Raw genomic sequence first — 19,079 nt, 5'->3', positions numbered from 1 at the left:
AACTCACTGAAAAATTTAACACATGGAATAGAGATAAGATAGGAATTTAGAAATGAGAAGGACATAATGATTGATTAATTATATATCTATTATTTTGTAATTTCTTTTCAGGTTTGCAGATGAAATCTATGTATGTATGATTTATAAAATAAAGAAAAATTGTATTACTTGAAAGCCAACTCCTGGCAGACGGCCGTAAGGCCATTGCTGTAAAAAATGTATTCTTTTCAACGATGAACTGTGTAAGAAAGTGGAATAAAGATGTTTAATTATTATTACTATTCTCTCGAGGACATTGAAATGAACAACGTCGGATTGGTGAGAGTAGCTCTTCTCAGGAGAAGATAGAGAGAAGAACCACATAATATGGTGGGAAAAGACGTAATTTTTGGGAGAATTTTGGACAGTGATATCTCTAGCCACCTGAACATGATTGACAGAACGCAGTGAGGTTTATGTTTCAACTCGTTCAAGACGGATTTTCTTTCGTCTGTATGTATGTAACGCATTCACGGCCGAACGCGTTGATAGAATTCTATGAGTTTTTGCAGAAATATTCTTTCATTAACTGCGCGTCAATGTATACACAAGGTTTTTTGAAATTTTTCATTTAAGGATAATATGAAAGGAGAAGGAATTTTCTCCACACTCTGATATCACTATCCTATACTATTAAACGAGCAATTTCTGTTCATATGTTTAGATGTTTGGATGTTTAGATGTTTATATGTTTGTATTTCACCGGATCTCGAAAACGGCTCTAACGATTCTCACGAAATTCAGAACATAGTAGGTTTATAATATAAAGATTCGATTGAACTAGGTCTCATCACTGGAAAAAACTCTCTGAATGACATTAGAAGGATAATTCATCCTTGGAAGAACAGATTTCATCGTCTGCCGATAATAGAAGATGCCTGTGCCTGTGTGGGAGATCAGCTGTGTAATCATTCAAACAGCTCACCGTATCTCGCGAGAAATATTATCTAGAAATTTTAATAGACTCTATCAAAATAATCTGATCTGTTGACATGACATGGTTTATCAATCACAATTAGAGTATATTATAATATTCAAAGTAAATCATTATTTTACAGTTTTAAGTGATTAGTGCATTCGGGGAAGATGAAAGTTGGCAAACACATAGTTTTCTACTCAGGAAGTGATGGAACACATGAAAATGGTGTAGGGGCTATACTATCTCCTAACATAGCCAAGTGCATTACAAACTTTGTTCCCATATCAGAAAGGGCTATGCTACTTCAGGTCAGTGCCAGTCCAATCAATATCAACATCTTGCAAGTTTATGCCCCGACTGCAGATAAACCAGAAGAACAGGCTATAGAATTCTATGACTCCATCAACGCCATTATTGAGAGAATACCTAAACATGAGCTTCTCATTGTGATGGGGGATTTCAACGCTAAACTGGGAGCAGGAAATAAATCTCATTACATTGGATCGCATGGACTAGGAGAAAGGAATGAGCGGGGGGATCTTTTGGAAACTTTTGCAGAGAGCAATGATCTGGTGGTTATGAACACATTCTTCAAGCTCCCCCCAAGGAAACTATATACTTGGAAATCACCTCAAGACAGACCAGAAAGGGTAATAAGAAACCAAATTGACTATTTGCTTGTGAATAGAAGATGTCGTAACAGCTGTACATCTGTTAAAACCTATCCTGGTGCCGACATCGAGTCAGATCATGTACCTCTTGTAGGTGTGTTTAGAATCAGGATGAAACGAGTACAACGAGGGATTTCCAAGGTATACGATATGAGACTCCTGAAAGATCCTGCAATAAAAAAGAAAGCTAAACTAACACTAAATCAACAAATCAATGATATTGAAGAACAACTGGACCCTGAACAGACAATTAGTAAGATACAGAAGGCTGTGGAAGATATAAAGGAAGAATACCTTAAAGCAGATAAGACCAACAAGAGAAAGCCGTGGATGACCAACGAAATAATGGAAATGATGGAAGAAAGAAGAAAATCCAAACATGATTCACAGAAATATAGAACACTAAGTATTGCTATTAGGAATAGAATAAGAGAGGCTAAAGATAAGGAGGCGGTAGAGAGGTGTAAGGAAATCGAATTACTGCAAAAGAAGTATGACAGCTACAGTGTGCACCGAAAAGTTAAGGAGCTCACCGGCAATTTCAAGAACAAGCAACTGGGAAACCTCACAGACTCAGAAGGTAAAATTGTGGTAGATAAACAAGCCAAAATCAGCACCTGGAGAAAATACTTGGAAAAACTGTTTGAGGATCATAGAAAGGAACACTTTGACATACAGGAAACTCTAAGTGGGCCAGAAATTTTGCAAGATGAAGTGCAAGCAGCCATTGCACAATTGAAAGATGGTAAAGCATCGGGTCCAGATAACATTGAAACAGGAATCCTCAAATTATTTGATGACAGAACAATTGTATTGTTCAACAACATCTACAACACTGGAAAAATTCCATCTGAATGGCTGAAATCTGAATTTGTTGCTATTCCAAAGAAAACAAGACCAAAGAAGTGTGAAGAGTATCGCACAATAAGTCTTATGAGTCATCTCTTAAAAGTGTTCCTCAAGGTCATCCACAGGAGAATATAAAGTGTGTGTGAGAGCCAAATATCCCCAACTCAATTTGGCTTTATAAAGGCGGTCGGCACTAGAGAGGCACTATTTGCAGTGCAAGTCTTATTTCAGAGATGCCGCGACATGAATTGCGATGTATACGCATGCCTGATTGACTATCAAAAGGCATTTGACCGAGTAAAACATGAAATGATGATCAAAATACTGAATGAAACAGGTATCGATGACAAAGATCTGAGAATAATCGGGAACCTCTATTGGGACCAGGTCGCTAACCTCAGAGTGGAAGGAGAACACACAGATTACATAAAAATAAAGCGAGGTGTCCGACAGGGTTGCATACTCTCCCCTCTTATTTTCAACCTCTACTCGGAGCACATCTTCGGTGAAGCCCTAGATGGCATGGACAAGGGAATTCTGCTAAATGGATGTAGACTGAATAACATCAGGTATGCTGATGATACCATTGTTTTTGCTGACAATCTTGAAGACTTGCAAGCCCTGGTGGACAAAATCACCCATCACAGCAGTCAATATGGGCTTGAAGTCAATGTAAATAAGACCAAACTCATGATAATCAGCAAGCAAAATATCACGGGAGGCCGACTATTCATAAACCAAGCCGCTATTGAGAGAGTTGATCACTACAATTATCTAGGAACAATTATTAATGAGGACTGGAGCAATGGACAGGAAATAAAAGCACGCATAGGAAAGGCAAGATCTACCTTCAATTGCATGAGTGCCTTCTTCAAAAGTCACAACATCACCCTTGACACTAAATTGAGACTCCTGCGATGCTATGTCTTCTCCGTTCTCCTTTATGGTGCAGAATCCTGGACGCTTAATGAAACCACAACCAAAAAGATCAACGCTTTCGAGATGTGGCTATACAGGAGAATGATGAAAATCCCTTGGACTGCCAGGGTGACAAACGTAGAAGTTTTGTGGATGGTGAAAAAGGACCTGGAACTGATGAACATAATCAAGGCACGTAAGTTGGAATACCTGGGTCATATCATGAGAAACGAGGAGAGATACAGTTTGCTGCAGACAATTATGCAGGGGAAGATCTTTGGACGACGAGGACCAGGAAGACGCAGGGTATCGTGGCTTGAAAACCTCAGGACCTGGTTCAACAAAACATCTACTCAACTGTTCCGGATTGCTGCAAACAAAGCACGGATCGCTATGATGATCGCCAACATTCGTAACGGATTGGCACCCTAAGAAGAAGAAGAAGTGATTAGTGAGTGTTATTTTGTTATTCAATTTGGTTTGTAAATAATCTAGATTAGAACTTTTCTGTTTTCAAATATTTTGACTGAGAATTGGACGTGAATTCAAGTGTATGAAACATAACCTACTTTTTGGACCATTTATAGTGTATATATAGAAATCTGGTGTGGCCCACTCACACAACTTTTCTTGCCGTTATGAGAATTGATCACGTGACGATAGTTGTGTTCCCGCACATCTCAAGTCTACTATTTAAAGATTTGATCAGCTGGTGACAGTGCAAATAACTCTGGAGACACACGAGGTCTGCTATCTCTTCATAGTGAATCATTTAATAGAATCAGCAGTTGCCAACAGTTTGCAATTGGATAATCACTTTTTCTCTAATTTCGAGCTTATTTTGAATTTTAAGTGAAAATGTTACTGAACATTAGTTGTAGAGATTCTCATGCTGAATCTTTTCCACTCGAATTTCTTTGTTTAAATCGTATCTGAAGCCTGATAATTGAGAATCTAAAATCAAACTTTGCATAGATGGGCGGAGCTCCTGAAATTTTTACAGATATGGGACTAGTGGCAGCTGATAGAGCTTATCGATCACTATTTCAGGTATAACTTCAATCAATTGGAGCCGTTTACGAGAAAATCGCGAAAAACCCTGTTTTTGACTACATTTTTGTCATTTTAGCCGCCATGTTGAATCGCATTTGATCGAAATTGCTCGTGTCGGATCCTTATATTGTGAGAGCCTTACGTTCCAAATTTCAAGTCATTCCGTAAATTGGGAGATGAGATATCGTGTACACAGACTCACATACACTCATACACACACACATACACACACACACACACACCACACACACACACACACACACACACACACACACACACAAAAAAAAAGATGGAGTGGGAGAAGAAGAAGAAGAAGAAGAAGAAGAAGAAGAAGAAGAAGAGAAGAAGAAGAAGAAGAAGAAGTGAAGTGAAGAGTGAGAAGGAAACGAGAAGGAGAAGAAGGGATAAAAATATAAATTAGAGCTACTTTGTTGAAATGTGTTGATAGTGGTTAACTGTGTCCCCCTATTTGTGTCGCGAGCAGGCTCTCTCCAATACACTCTATAATAATCTATTGCTCTTATTAATCTTCTTTGCTCTGTTTTTCTCTCCATCACTCCATCTCCCTCTATTGCCAGCACTCTTCTTTTATGCTGCCGTTTCAGGTATTGTAGCTCTCAGTGTATGCCAACCTTACAGCCTGGTTTTCATTAGTAGAATTAGGCTTAACTCACACACACGCGACTCAGGTCGAGAAGAGACTCGACTCTAGTCGAGAGCATGTGTTTTCAAATGGTGACGTCGCGGAGACTAGAGAAACGATATAGAGATAGACATAGAGAAACGATAGCATAGATATCCCATGGTATAGGGCGTTTATATCGCAACTTTTACTGTTATCCCAAGCCGATAGTTCACTTAGTTCTTTCCCATGAAGCTGTGTGACGCTGGTAGTCTCTCAAATTGTGCCGTTCATACACTCTCACCCCAACAAAACAGTAAAAATTGACAATAATCGACAGTAATCGGCTTGAGATAACAGTAAAAGTTGCAACATAAATTCCGTATACCATGGGATATCTACTTACGCTAATGATTCTCTATGCTAGAATCGACTTGTCTGAGTGTCACCATTTGGAAACTCATGCTCTCGACTAGAGTCGAGTCTCTTCTCCACCTGAGTCGCGTAAGTGTGAGTTGAGCCTTAGTGGTAGAGTTCCCTGGGCAAGAGCTTACTATCTTATGAACTCTCCCAATGAAAACGTTCATGGTAGAGTCAATCAATCAATCAATCTAATTTCATTTATTCAAGTAGTAGCATATAAAAGACAAGCTTCATAACATCGAATCGTCACAATCAATAATAAACACAGAAAATACAATAGTGAGAGCTTCTCACATATTTGAATGTTTTTCTTTTGATTCCACTACTTTGTAATATTATTGATCATTGTATCAGCGACTATTGATTATTGATTTTTCATTATGCTTTATAAATTTCGTCAGTTTTTTTTTCATTAATTTGTTGTTGTCACACATATTTATGTAAGTGTTTTTCTGTAAGTATTGAATATGAATTTGATTTGATTTGATAAAAACAATCTGGGAACAGAGCAACGCGAGAAAGAGATAGCACTATCCGTTTTGTAGGTTGATAGACAAGGATATCAGTACAATTGTTTATCAAACACTGTCATTATAACGTGGACCTCACTATAGTTATCTCACTCCCATCAAGTTATATTCTAACATTTCACTAAACAATTCATTAAAATCCATCCTATCAAAATCTCCAGTAAGGTAATCTGAAAATACACAGAGTTGATGGATTGAAGCTGGAGATAGAATGTAAATCTGCATTGAATAAAGCAATGAAGCTATCAGAAACTCACTTGCTGAGAATAGACGGCCATTTTCTATACACACACAATTTACCTTGAAGCTGAAAAATAGCTTGATAGTCTGCTTTTATAGCTGCTACATAGGAATGAGTGATAGTAGTATGCTGATGACTATGTCAATCTGGAAATATGGCTGGTCAGCGTTTTGAATGAGGAGGAGGAGGAGGAGGAGGAGGAGGAGGAGGAGTACGAGGAGGAGTAGGAGTACGAGGAGGAGTAGGAGAAGGAGATGGAGGAGGAGGAGAAGAAGAAGAAGAAGAAGAAGAAGAAGAAGAAGAAGAAGAAGAAGAAGAAGAAGAAGAAGAAGAAGAAGAAGAAGAAGAAGAAGAAGGTGGAGGTGGAAAGGAATAGTGGAAGAAGAAGGATATAGGTAGAGAGAAAAGTGAAGGAAGAAGGATAGTAAAGGATAGTGGAGGGTTAGCATCTTTGAGCAATTTGTATCCTTTATCGCTGACCATTATCCTTGTTTGTTGGATGTGATGGTGTCTATTTAGATAGCAGAAGCCCTCGGTTTTATAGTGATAGCCCACTGTGATCACAAAATGTCCACAGTCCTCTTAAATTTCCTTTCAACTTGCCTCATCATTTTCTTTACAACTTGCCATATTATTCTTCTTTCAACTTGCCCTATCATCTTCTTTACAACTTGCCATATTATTCTTCTTTCAACTTGCCCTATCATCTTCTTTACAACTTGCCATATTATTTTTCGTTCAACTTGCCCTATCATCTTCTTCACAACATGCCATATTATTCTTCTTTCAACTTGCCCTATCATCTTCTTTACAACTTGCCATATTATTTTTCGTTCAACTTGCCTTATCATCTTCGATTCAACTCGCAATGTTCCCCAACTTACCAATTGTCGGACGAAATTTTTATCCTCACGACACATAGAACTATTGACGTCCGATTGGCCGTTTTAGGGTAACCGTCAATTGGAACCGTATTCAACCGATCCGTTTGGCCGTTGTATCGGATGAATCTGCCGGCCGTTAACTCGGCCGAATATGGTCGTCCATTGGAACCGTTTACGTCAGTCTACTTCAGTAGTTGGCTGAACTATTGAATATTGAATAAAAATTGAATTGACTACTATCATAGCCACCAACATTTTTCATAGACTAATATTAATAATGGTTGAATGTATAATGTATATTTATATAATACTAATATTTATAATGTATCAAATTATATGATATTTTGGAAATTGAATAAACAAATATCCACTAAATTAGTAAGTTATTGATTTATTACAATAATCTTATCTACAGATCCTATTTGTTCAGCAATCTTTGTCCACAGATTCCTTTGAACATCACGACGATGATATCTTTTGTCTCGCATATCTCACAATGGAACATGCTTTTGAACCAAACTTATCTACTTTCCATTGTCCATAGTAACATATTTGTAAAACAGAACAAACAAGACTGTAAAACAATTTTAGGTTAGGAACACTTTGTTGTCTCAGCTCGACTAGTTAGTTCGGCTAGATAGAGCCGGAAAATACTATTCAATTCGGATTGAAAAAATCTGATGTGGCGCCCTCACACAACTTTCCTTGCCGTTATGAAAATTGATCACTCGACGCTAGTGTTCCCGCGCATCTCAAGTTCACTATTCAAAGATTTGAGCCAGCTGGTGACAGGGCAATAACGTTGGAGACACACGAGGTCTGCTATCTCTTCATAGTGAATCATTTAATAGAATCAACAGTGTCGTCAACAGTTTGCAATTGGATAATGACATTTTCTCGAATTTCGAGCTTATTTTTAACTTTAGGTGAAAATGTTACTGAACATTAATTGTAGAGATTCTCATGCTCAATCTTTTCCACTTGAATTTTTTTGTTCCAATTGTATCTGAAGCCTGATAATTGAGAATCTAAAATAAAAAATTGCATAGATGGGGCGGAACTCCTGAATTTTTTACAGATATGGACAGTTGATAGAGCTCATCGATGACTATTTCCAGGTATAACTTTAATCAAAATCGTTGGAGCCGTTTTCGAGAAAATCGCGAAAGACACTGTCTTTGACAACATTTACGCCATTTTAGCCGCCATCTTGAATCGCATTTGATCGAAATTGTTCGTGTCGGATCCGTATATTGTAATCTAAGGTCCTTACCAATACCCAATAACCACTTTTTAGAACTCAGGGGTCCTTGAAACGTATATCAATTTAGAAATTGGGGTACCTTAATTTTTTTCGGGAAGCAATACTTTCCTTGCCCTATTACCATAGGTGAGGAAAGTATTGCTTGAAAAAAATTAAGGTACCCCAATTTCTAAATTTATATACGTTTCAAGGTAAAATTGATCGGCCGGAGACGGCCGTGCACGGCCGTATGAACCTGTTGCAATGGACTAGCATCTATTCCTTTCTTTGTTGGGGGATCGTTTCTAGTGAACGGTTATAGTGGACGGCCCACCTTAATCGTTCGATTGTCGGACGACATGTCTGTCAAGACACCCACAATGTCCTATGACTGGCTAATTCTCATTGCTGATTCTCAGCCAATATGGTGTAATGGTGTAACCTATATCTTTTGAAAATGTTTCTGTTTACAAAAATTGGGAAAAGAGCAGTTATGTGCTTAGCCTGTTGCTGCCTCCCGTCTTTCGGAGTAGACGGTCCCGACTATCTAAAAAGTAGTCGTCATCTCTCATCATCATCCTTCTCACTCATTACCCACGCACAAGCCCAAGAGCTTATGTGGGCATCACCCTCAGTATACTATTATTATCATTGCTAAATGATTTGTTTTTGTATCAATGAATAAATAAATGTCAACCAATAATCTGTAACTTTGAAACGCCCAATTGATCTGTTTTTTATATAAACTTGCCAGCATCCGCTAGTGAGGTCCACGTTATAATGGCAGTGGAAAAAGATACGAGAACAACGTTGCCGATCATCTGTCTTGTCAATTCCTTCTATAGACGGTAGCTGATACAGGTTTATTGATGTAATATCAACTGTTCATTCTCGTTCAAAATAATCAAATTATATTTTATCAATCAAGAAATTATATTTTTCAATAATTTCATGATGAATTTTCATAATTAGGATGAAATTTTTTGTCTATTATTTATAAGTTCTACATTGTTGAAAGAAGATCTGGCAACAGAGCAAAGCGAGAAAGAAATAGCGCTATCTGCTTTGTCGAATGATAGACAAGGACAGCAATACCATTGCTAATCAAACACTGCCATTATAACGTGGACCTCACTATAGCAGTGAGATCGTGCCCCACAAGAGTCTAATTATTGAAAACTTGATAAATTAAAAACATGACGATGAAATCTTGAAGTATTGGAAATAGGCCATCCTCAGTAAATCAAGAATTTCATGCAAAACTTCAAGTTAATCAGTTGAGTAGTTGAGACGTGATGATGTGTTATTCGTGCATTTCCTATCCCGTAACTGTATAAGTCTATTCTTTCCTCATATTATTGTATCATGATAATATCATTATTATTATTATTATTATCAATCTATTATAGATGAATCTCGGCCTACAATCGGTAAGCATGAAAAATGTTCAGATAATATTAAAATTTATAAGGAAAATATCATGGAGATGATATGAGTATAATTCAGACAGTATACAAATAACTCAGAGAGGTACAGTATATGAAGTTGGAGAAACAAAATGACTGCCAGACAGAATGAGTGGTCAATGGTATTGAGGTCTTAAAGGGATTGTAGCTCTAGACAGATTCCTTGTATTGTGTCAGTAACGGTTAGGTTGCAAGCATGGATGCTATTCATGGTGTATTCTGACAGTTATGTTGTGAATCTCACAGAGGGACGCGTGATGCGGTCTGAGGCTTTTGACGGGGAAAGTCTCTCAGGAAGGGAGGGGTCAGGGGTCAGACTGACCAGTCCTTTGTCTGGTGTCTCACTATTAAGTCACTGATCACACTGTTTTGTTTCGCTCTTTGATGGAGAGATAGAGAGAGGAAGAGAGAGAGAGTGAGTGAGAAGGAGATAATTTTTTTCGGGAAGCAATACTTTCCTTGCCCTATTACCATAGGTGAGGAAAGTATTGCTTGAAAAAAATTAAGTACCCCAATTTCTAAATTTATATACGTTTCAAGGTAAAATTGATCGGCCGGAGACGGCCGTGCACGGCCGTATGAACCTGTTGCAATGGACTAGCATCTATTCCTTTCTTTGTTGGGGGATCGTTTCTAGTGAACGGTATATAGTGACGGCCCACCTTAATCGTTCGATTGTCGGACGACATGTCTGTCAAGACACCCACAATGTCCTATGACTGGCTAATTCTCATTGCTGATTCTCAGCCAATATGGTGTAATGGTGTAACCTATATCTTTTGAAAATGTTCTGTTTACAAAAATTGGGAAAAGAGCAGTTATGTGCTTAGCCTGTTGCTGCCTCCCGTCTTTCGGAGTAGACGGTCCCGACTATCTAAAAAGTAGTCGTCATCTCTCATCATCATCCTTCTCACTCATTACCCACGCACAAGCCCAAGAGCTTATGTGGGCATCACCCTCAGTATACTATTATTATCATTGCTAAATGATTTGTTTTTGTATCAATGAATAAATAAATGTCAACCAATAATCTGTAACTTTGAAACGCCCAATTGATCTTGTTTTTTATATAAACTTGCCAGCATCCGCTAGTGAGGTCCACGTTATAATGGCAGTGGAAAAAGATACGAGAACAACGTTGCCGATCATCTGTCTTGTCAATTCCTTCTATAGACGGTAGCTGATACAGGTTTATTGATGTAATATCAACTGTTCATTCTCGTTCAAAATAATCAAATTATATTTTATCAATCAAGAAATTATAGTTTTCAATAATTTCATGATGAATTTTCATAATTAGAATGAAATTCTTTGTCTATTATTTATAAGTTCTACATTGTTGAAAGAAGATCTGGCAACAGAGCAAAGCGAGAAAGGAATAGCGCTATCTGCTTTGTCGAATGATAGACAAGGACAGCAATACCATTGCTAATCAAACACTGCCATTATAACGTGGACCTCACTATAGCAGTGAGATCGTGCCCCACAAGAGTCTAATTATTGAAAACTTGATAAATTAAAAACATGACGATGAAATCTTGAAGTATTGGAAATAGGCCATCCTCAGTAAATCAAGAATTTCATGCAAAACTTCAAGTTAATCAGTTGAGTAGTTGAGACGTGATGATGTGTTATTCGTGCATTTCCTATCCCGTAGCTGTATAAGTCTATTCTTTCCTCATATTATTGTATCATGATAATATCATTATTATTATTATTATTATCATCTATTATAGATGAATCTCGGCCTACAATCGGTAAGCATGAAAAATGTTCAGATAATATTAAAATTTATAAGGAAAATATCATGGAGATGATATGAGTATAATTCAGACAGTATACAAATAACTCAGAGGTACAGTATTATGAAGTTGGAGAAACAAAATGACTGCCAGACAGAATGAGTGGTCAATGGTATTGAGGTCTTAAAGGGACTGTAGCTCTAGACAGATTCCTTGCACAGTGTCAGTAACGGTTAGGTTGCAAGAATTGATGCTATTCATGGTGTATTGTGACAGTTATGTTGTGAATCTCACAGATGGACACGTGATGCGGTCTAAGGCTTTTGACGGGGAAAGTCTCTCATGAAGGGAGGGGTCAGGGGTCAGACTGACCAGTCCTTTGTCTGGTGTCTCACTATTAAGTCACTGATCACACTGTTTTGTTTCGCTCTTTGATGGAGAGATAGAGAGAGGAAGAGAGAGAGAGTGAGTGAGAAGGAGAAAATCTTCTCTATTCCATTCTTCATCTTCTCTTCTCTTTCTTCCTTCTTCTTATTCTTCTTCTTCTTCTTCTTCTTCTTCTTCTTCTTCTTCTCCTTCTTCTACTTCCACTTCTTCCACTCCTAGAGAGAAAGACAGAGAGTGATTGATCGATTGATTATATGCCTTTATTGGAGCGATGTTGGGACTCCTGGTCCTCTCTGCACACAACCCTGAGAGAGTGAGAGAGCGTGAGAGACAGAGTGAAAGAGAGTTGTTTCCCGAGAAGGATATTGAAAATGATATAGAGAACGATAGTCTTCCTAACTTCCTCCTTAGTGTAGACGTTTCACGGAAATTATGTTATTGTTTACCTTGAGGGGTAGTAGTTAGTAAGGACTTGTTCTAGCAGGGACAATATTGTTCCTATAGTGAGGTCCACGTTATAATGACAGTATTTGCTCAACTTTGGAATTGCTATACTTGTCTATTATTCGACAAAGCCGGTGGTACTATCCTTTTCTAGGTCCACAACGATGCCAATTATGTTTTTGACAGTGTAGAAATATAATTAATCAATGCAGAGAATCAGCATCGCTATTCTCCTATCTTTATCCACTGTCATTATAACGTGGACCTCACTATAGTATTGGAGATCTATAGTGTTCTCAGTGTTTTGGAAAAGGTAAACTATTATATTTCACTTTTTGTGTAGTTGAGAAGTTGATATTGTGGTAAGTATTTATATTGAATGATATATACTTAATGTTATAAAATACTAGGAAATTGTCAAAAACCACAGATCTATTGATACTTAGAAAGACCAGATTCAGAGATTGACAATGCTGTAATAACCGAAACCGGTCTTTCTGAGTATCAATAAATCTGTGGTTTTTGACAATTTCCTAGTCTATAACATTCAATATGAATTATATTTGGTTCACTTGCAAAGTTCACTCACTAAACTTCAATATAATAGAAGAAAGAACTGGCTTATGCACGTGAAAATAGAATTAAAATTGATTCGATTTTGGATTGATGAATTCTATCTCTCTATATTTTTTCGGTTTGACCAATCCTACGCCTCACCATATTCCTTTGTTTTTCCCTTTTGTCTCTCAATCGCCTTATTTTCTCTCTAAATTCCCTTTATCGCCTCTACTCAATCAAACGTCTTCTACTACTCCTTCTTCTTCTTCTTCTTCTTCTTCTTCTTCTCCTTCTTCTCTTTTCTAACTCTTCAAATTCTACTTCTTCTCTCCTCCTTCATCTTCTTATTCTTCCCCTCCTTCTTCTTCTCCTACTCCTTCTCTTTCTCCTTATTCTTCTTCAGCACCCTCCTCTTTCTCCTCCTTCATCTTCTTCTTCTTCTTCTTCCCTCCCTTCTTCTCCTCCTCCTTCTCCTCCTCATTCTCTTCCTCCTAATTCTTTTTCTCCTCCTCCTCCTTCTTTTTCTTCTCCGCCATCTTCTTCTCCTCCTTTTCCTACTCCTTCTAGAACTTCTTTCTCTTCTTCTTCTCCCTCTTCTTCTTCTTTTCCCTCTTCTTCTTCTTCTCCCTCTTCTTCTTATTCTCCCTCTTCTTCTCATGTCTCCTCCATCTTCTTCTTCTTCTAGTATTTTTCCAACTACTTGGACAAGCCACTTCTTTCTCCTACCTCCTCTTTCGCGAACAACTCTCCTCCATCACCCTCCTTCTTTCTCACAGCTCATTCTCTTCTTCCCCCTAATTTCCTATCGAGTAACTCCCCTAATACTGTAGCGTGTCCCTTCTTGTGTTAACCCTGATTTGTACTCACCCACAAATTACTGCCAAATAAGTACTATCGAGTTGCGAGAGTGAGGGCTGAATCGTAGAGGGGAGAGCGACAGTAGGAGAAGACCACGAAGAAGATGTAGAAGGAGGAGGAAGAGGAGAAGGACAAGAAGAATAAGAAAAAGAAGAAGAAGAAGAAGAAGGGGATGAAGAGATGAAAGAAAAAAAAGAAGAATTGAAGGCTACTTTCCTGATTTTATCCCTTCTTGCGGTGAATACTATCACTGACCTTAGCTTGCCTAAAACTACATTTTTTATCCAGAAAATATAGACAAAAAAGAGAAAAGGGGGTGTGCTTGCTATTTATATTTAGTCAAGTCACTATATACATTGGTGCATGCAATTTATATTGTAGTTCTGATTTTTTAATATATTATTTGGGTACATGAGAAAAGTCCAGAACCAATTTCTTCATGCAAAATTTCCTTGTACTAGGGTGGCCCGAAAACCTCGTATTTTCGGCTCATTCTTCTCATTTCTTCTTCTTCTATGGGAAGAATGAAGTGTAGTACGGTGAAATCTGAACATTGCGTCAAAAGGGTATAAATGTTTGAAATTTTGATCCTTGAGATGTCCTTAACCCTACAGAGACACACTTACTTTATGCTAACACAGTAGACACACTGGAGTGTTGAACATCCCAATTCAATTTTGAATGTTTCTTTGAAAATTTAGATTAAAAAAGGACTTAGCCCATACTTCATCATTTCTCAATCATTTTTGTTCCAAGTGCATACAGAAATCGAAAGTAAAGCACTGCTTATCAATATTCATACTAATTATTTTAGAAGTACGTATGTTCCGCCTGAGTGTTGGAACTCCTCTGGTTTGAAGGAATGGCTTGATCATTGCCAATGACAACTTCATCAAAAACTCACGTCTCTTCATTTTATTGTTTTGAATCTCAAGTTGTAGAGAATCATAGCATTCATTCCAATCTGATCCATCATCCTATACCACATTCGTAGTGACAATACAAGTAAATCTTTGTAATAAAAGTGTTTGATAAAAGTCCTACGTAAAAGACACTCTGGGGTGTTAAGGTGCGTACAGATATACGCGCCGCGAACATGAGCAATTCACTTTTAATCAGCTGATGCCAAGCTTTTTATATCTGTATTTTACTGTTTCTGTAAAAATACAGATATAGTCAGCTGATTAAAAGTGAATTGCTCATGTTCGCGGCGCGTATATCTGTACGCACCTTTAGACACACAAACGAAGAACAAGATGAGCTGGTGAACTTGTAGAATGCTATTACTGACTGGAAGTGGTGGAGAGTAGTTGACAATACTACAAACCTAATTTAGACTGGGCATAAATTCCCATCTGTTCGATATTGTCAACTGCAGAACAGAAAAAAATCCCTGGGGTGTGAAACACCCCAGTGTGTCTCTTTAGGGTTAAGCGAGCCTCTCCACTGGAAAATACTGGAATGAAGTGCATCTAACGGGTGATTCTCATAGAACATGATCTCATGAACTTTTGTCATTCTGCGAAATATCAATGTGAGGGCAATGTAGTTGGTAATGGTTGAAGCTGAAAATTATGTGTTTTTCACAATACAAGGAGCATTTTTGTCAGGTGTACCTGGAAATCTATATCATGAGATAGAGCGCTCTACCTGATCTCAGGTTGTGGAGCACAAAAATACGCTCAGACGGATTTTGAATTATTCCATACAGCAAATCTTGGAATTCTCAATACAGTAACAATAGATAATTAGAAAATGTAATTTGAACATGATATCTGAAGCACAATTTTTGACTCTGCAGCTTCATTAAGACTAGTTATAGAGCTGAACATATTGAAAATCCTCATCAATAATCCATGTGCTAAAGTTGGAATACCGTCAAATTGACACTTGTTGCTGTATTGAGAATTTCACACTCAAGCAGCTATAGCAATTGATGGAAAGCATAAAATGGTGAAATAATACATCAAATAGTAGTTGGTAACCCTATCAATATAATTATCTTTTGTGAGCATAATAGGTAAGATTTTCGGAGTTCACTGTTATAAATTCGGGTAAAGATTGAAAATTACTTTTTCTACAACTGCGCGTAAAGAAAGAATTTACATAATGTCCACCGCTCGTAACTTGGCCTCTGGAAGGAATGCAGTCGATCTAGTTTTAGGCGTGACATATGGCACTGGAGAGCCAGGTAGCGAATACACAAACGCTGTGGTTTATTTGCCTTCGCCAAATGTAATTGAGCAATTTCCATCCCACCAAATTTTCAATTTAACCAGCGATCTATAAGTAAAATTACATTCTAACGTTTCTAGTCGTTACATAAAGTAATAGTGTTTGAGATTCAAGCTCAACTTTCAACTCAGAATTCAACTTTTTCGATGAAACTAAAAAAAACATCTTTTTGACGTGACAACGTCTTATAAATTGGTTTGCCGGGTGACACTTCAAGAAACTGCGTTACGTTCCCACGTTATGCGCTCACAATGAGAGCGAGTGAGAGCGTTCGTTTCGGTTCACGGTCGTCTGGAAAGAGCACGAATAGGAGCAGTGGCGAGCAACCAGCAGCGACCCGAAGCATTCACCTGGAGAGAGAGTGAAACGGAGCAATCTCCTGCGACAGCGCCACTATTAGTGAATAGGTTATGTGAATAAGTATAAGTGAATAGGTATAAGTGTAAGTATAATAGGTATAAGTGAATAGGTTATGTTGTAGTAATCACAATGTTGTGGTAGTTTTCAATCACAAAAGTAGTATAAATCGTTTCTCAGCCAATAATAATTTGTTTAACTTAAAAAAATGAGCGCGACTTGCTATGTAAAAAATTGAATCGAGCACAGTTAGCCCGCCTAAGAGCGAGAGAGATAGAGTGATTTTGTTGAGGATGTGTGAAGGTAAAAATAAAATTTTGTTAATATGAAATTCAGTGCGAGATTCTTTGTATAAATTAATGTTTTAAATATAATTCTTTGAATAAATAAATGTTTCAAATTGTTACTATTATTTCATCCTTCTTCCTACTATAGGAATGACATTAAAATTATTTTACCACTCAAAGTCGTTGTCACGTAAAACTTTCGCCCGTATACCAACTTTACAGGCAACCATGCAATTTTTTTTCTGAATATTACTTTACTTAGACTTATAAGATGTACTAAAAAGGGTGGATTTTCTACAAAATCACTATAAACATTTTAAAACTAATTTAATAAATCGCTATAACTATTTCAAAACTACTGCCAACTTAATGAAAAAATAACACAACATTTCGACGTTTACTCCGGTCAGCTGCTGTTTAGGGTTTGTAGTCACACTACCGAGTCGTCAACAACATGGCGCCACTCGTTAATTTCCCCCCTAAGCCTCAGACCTCAGAAGCCAAGTTATGAGCGGTGGACAATACTCAATTCTCCTCGTAAAACAGCTTATTCCTGAGGAGAATCTACTTTTTCGATCGCTCACCATCTACGCATGCGCAATAGATTCTCTTTACGCTCGCAAATCATTCGCGCATGCGCATAAAAGTTTCTTTACGCTCGCTAAAAAGCTGATGATGAGCAGCTCGCCAAAAGACAAACTACTCTCGGTCAGATCTTAACCTAAAAAGTCGGTAATTGTACCGATTCTGCAGCCATGATGGATATCAGTGTAGACGAATTATTATAAACTCCGTCAGATATAAGTGATTTAACAGGTTTCTGCAGTTGTAGAAAAAATGTTGTATGTAATTCGCGTGTAATGCGCGACTTTATCGCTCTTGCAAAATTATCATGCTCCGCTTCGCGTCGCGTGATAACTGTTTTGCGCGATTGATAAAGTCGCGCATTACGCTCTTAATACATAAATAGCAATTACCTTACCATAAAAAAGGCATTACTCACATAAACCTCCTGATCCATCAACGAGCCACAAGATACTGGAAATATTCATGAAGAATATTGAATGCTCCACAAGCCAACGTTCAGTACTTATTTTTTTAACGCATTGTTGTTGAGAGTCTTTCCAAAGATTTCACACTTTTGAAAACGTTTGAAAATTCATGATACAAACTTGTACAAACATACCTCTAAAACAAGTTCGAATTCAAGTGAATTCGACTTATGTGAACATCCCTTAACCAATAATATGGAAGTAACCAACCAAACAGTGCTTATCTCATGTGTGCTGAGATGTCCTCCAATAAAAATGACAAGATAGCCAGGTAGGTTCATTGAACCCTCTCCACAAGCCAAAAGTCCCTAAGACCCCTGAGTGGTCCTCCATACCCTCTACAACAGTGGAGGGGTCTCACCCCCGAGCCATGGGGTCATTCCGGACCCCACTGACCATTATTTCGCCCGTTTCCGGTAACATTATCGTTGGTGCAACCCCCTTAAAACACACCCCCTGCAACTAATACTGACAGTCTTACTTAGTTCATTCCACATCACTTATTGTTGACTTTTCAACGCTCAAATTCTTACAGTTTCCACCCCATTTCTTCTTTTTTTTCTTTTCCCTTTTCTGTATTTTTCCTAGCTCCTTATCTTCTTCTTATATTGTCCTTTCTTCTCCATCTCTTCTCCTCTCTCTTTTTCATAGTTTTCTACTCCTATCACCCTTTCAAAGAAGAAGAAGAAGAAGAAGAAGAAGAAGAAGAAGAAGAAGAAGAAGAAGAAGAAGAAGAAAAAGAAGGAGAAGAAGAAGAAGAGAAGAAGAAGAAGAAAAAGAAGGAGGAAAATGAGTACAAGAAAATTTTCCGATAATGAAAGAGATCGGTCACACAATGTGTATCGAGCAGAAGATTAGAGTTGAGAACTGAGCAGGATACAAGAGTGAGGAATGAATTTCTCTCTTTCTCTCACACAATCACTCACTCCCACTCACTCACTCTCTCTCTCTTGCATTGCGGCAGCAGCAGGTAGAAAGGAAAACTCCGATAATGAAGTGGCAGCCTGCCTCAAATCATGCTTCACTCGAAATTATTGGAATCAGGTGGACCTCAACTCACTCACGTTCTTTATTTCTTCTCTCTCATTCTTCTTTTACTCCCTTCTCCTCTTTCCGCCCCCACCTCTACAACACACCCCTCTCATAATTCCCTCACCCCCCACTGATCAATCCTTATTCTTCTACGGTCCTGTTTCCGACAATCACCCCACATTCTGCTCCTTTTCCTGCCTCTCTTATCCTCCTATTCCTTTTCCTCCTCCCCCATCTCTTCCTCCTCCTTCTCCTCTTCCCCCTCATTC

The 19,079-nt window shown here is 38.0% G+C and overlaps 2 protein-coding genes across 2 annotated transcripts in view; one reads left to right on the top strand and one right to left on the bottom strand.

The window, feature by feature from the left end:
* LOC111055953 (CUGBP Elav-like family member 1) overlaps positions 1-19,079 on the bottom strand; it is a gene marked incomplete in the record, with an annotated part of 852,529 nt that overhangs the window by 695,986 nt on the left and 137,464 nt on the right.
* LOC120351560 lies at positions 1,126-2,613 on the top strand. The gene has a single exon (XM_039429363.1). The coding sequence runs from the start codon at positions 1,126-1,128 to the stop codon at positions 2,611-2,613; it is 1,488 nt and encodes a 495-aa protein (XP_039285297.1).

This window comes from Nilaparvata lugens, chromosome 5, assembly GCF_014356525.2.
Source record: "Nilaparvata lugens isolate BPH chromosome 5, ASM1435652v1, whole genome shotgun sequence".
NCBI classification, from domain to species: domain Eukaryota; kingdom Metazoa; phylum Arthropoda; class Insecta; order Hemiptera; family Delphacidae; genus Nilaparvata; species Nilaparvata lugens.
This window is presented reverse-complemented; position numbering and strand designations above follow the sequence as displayed.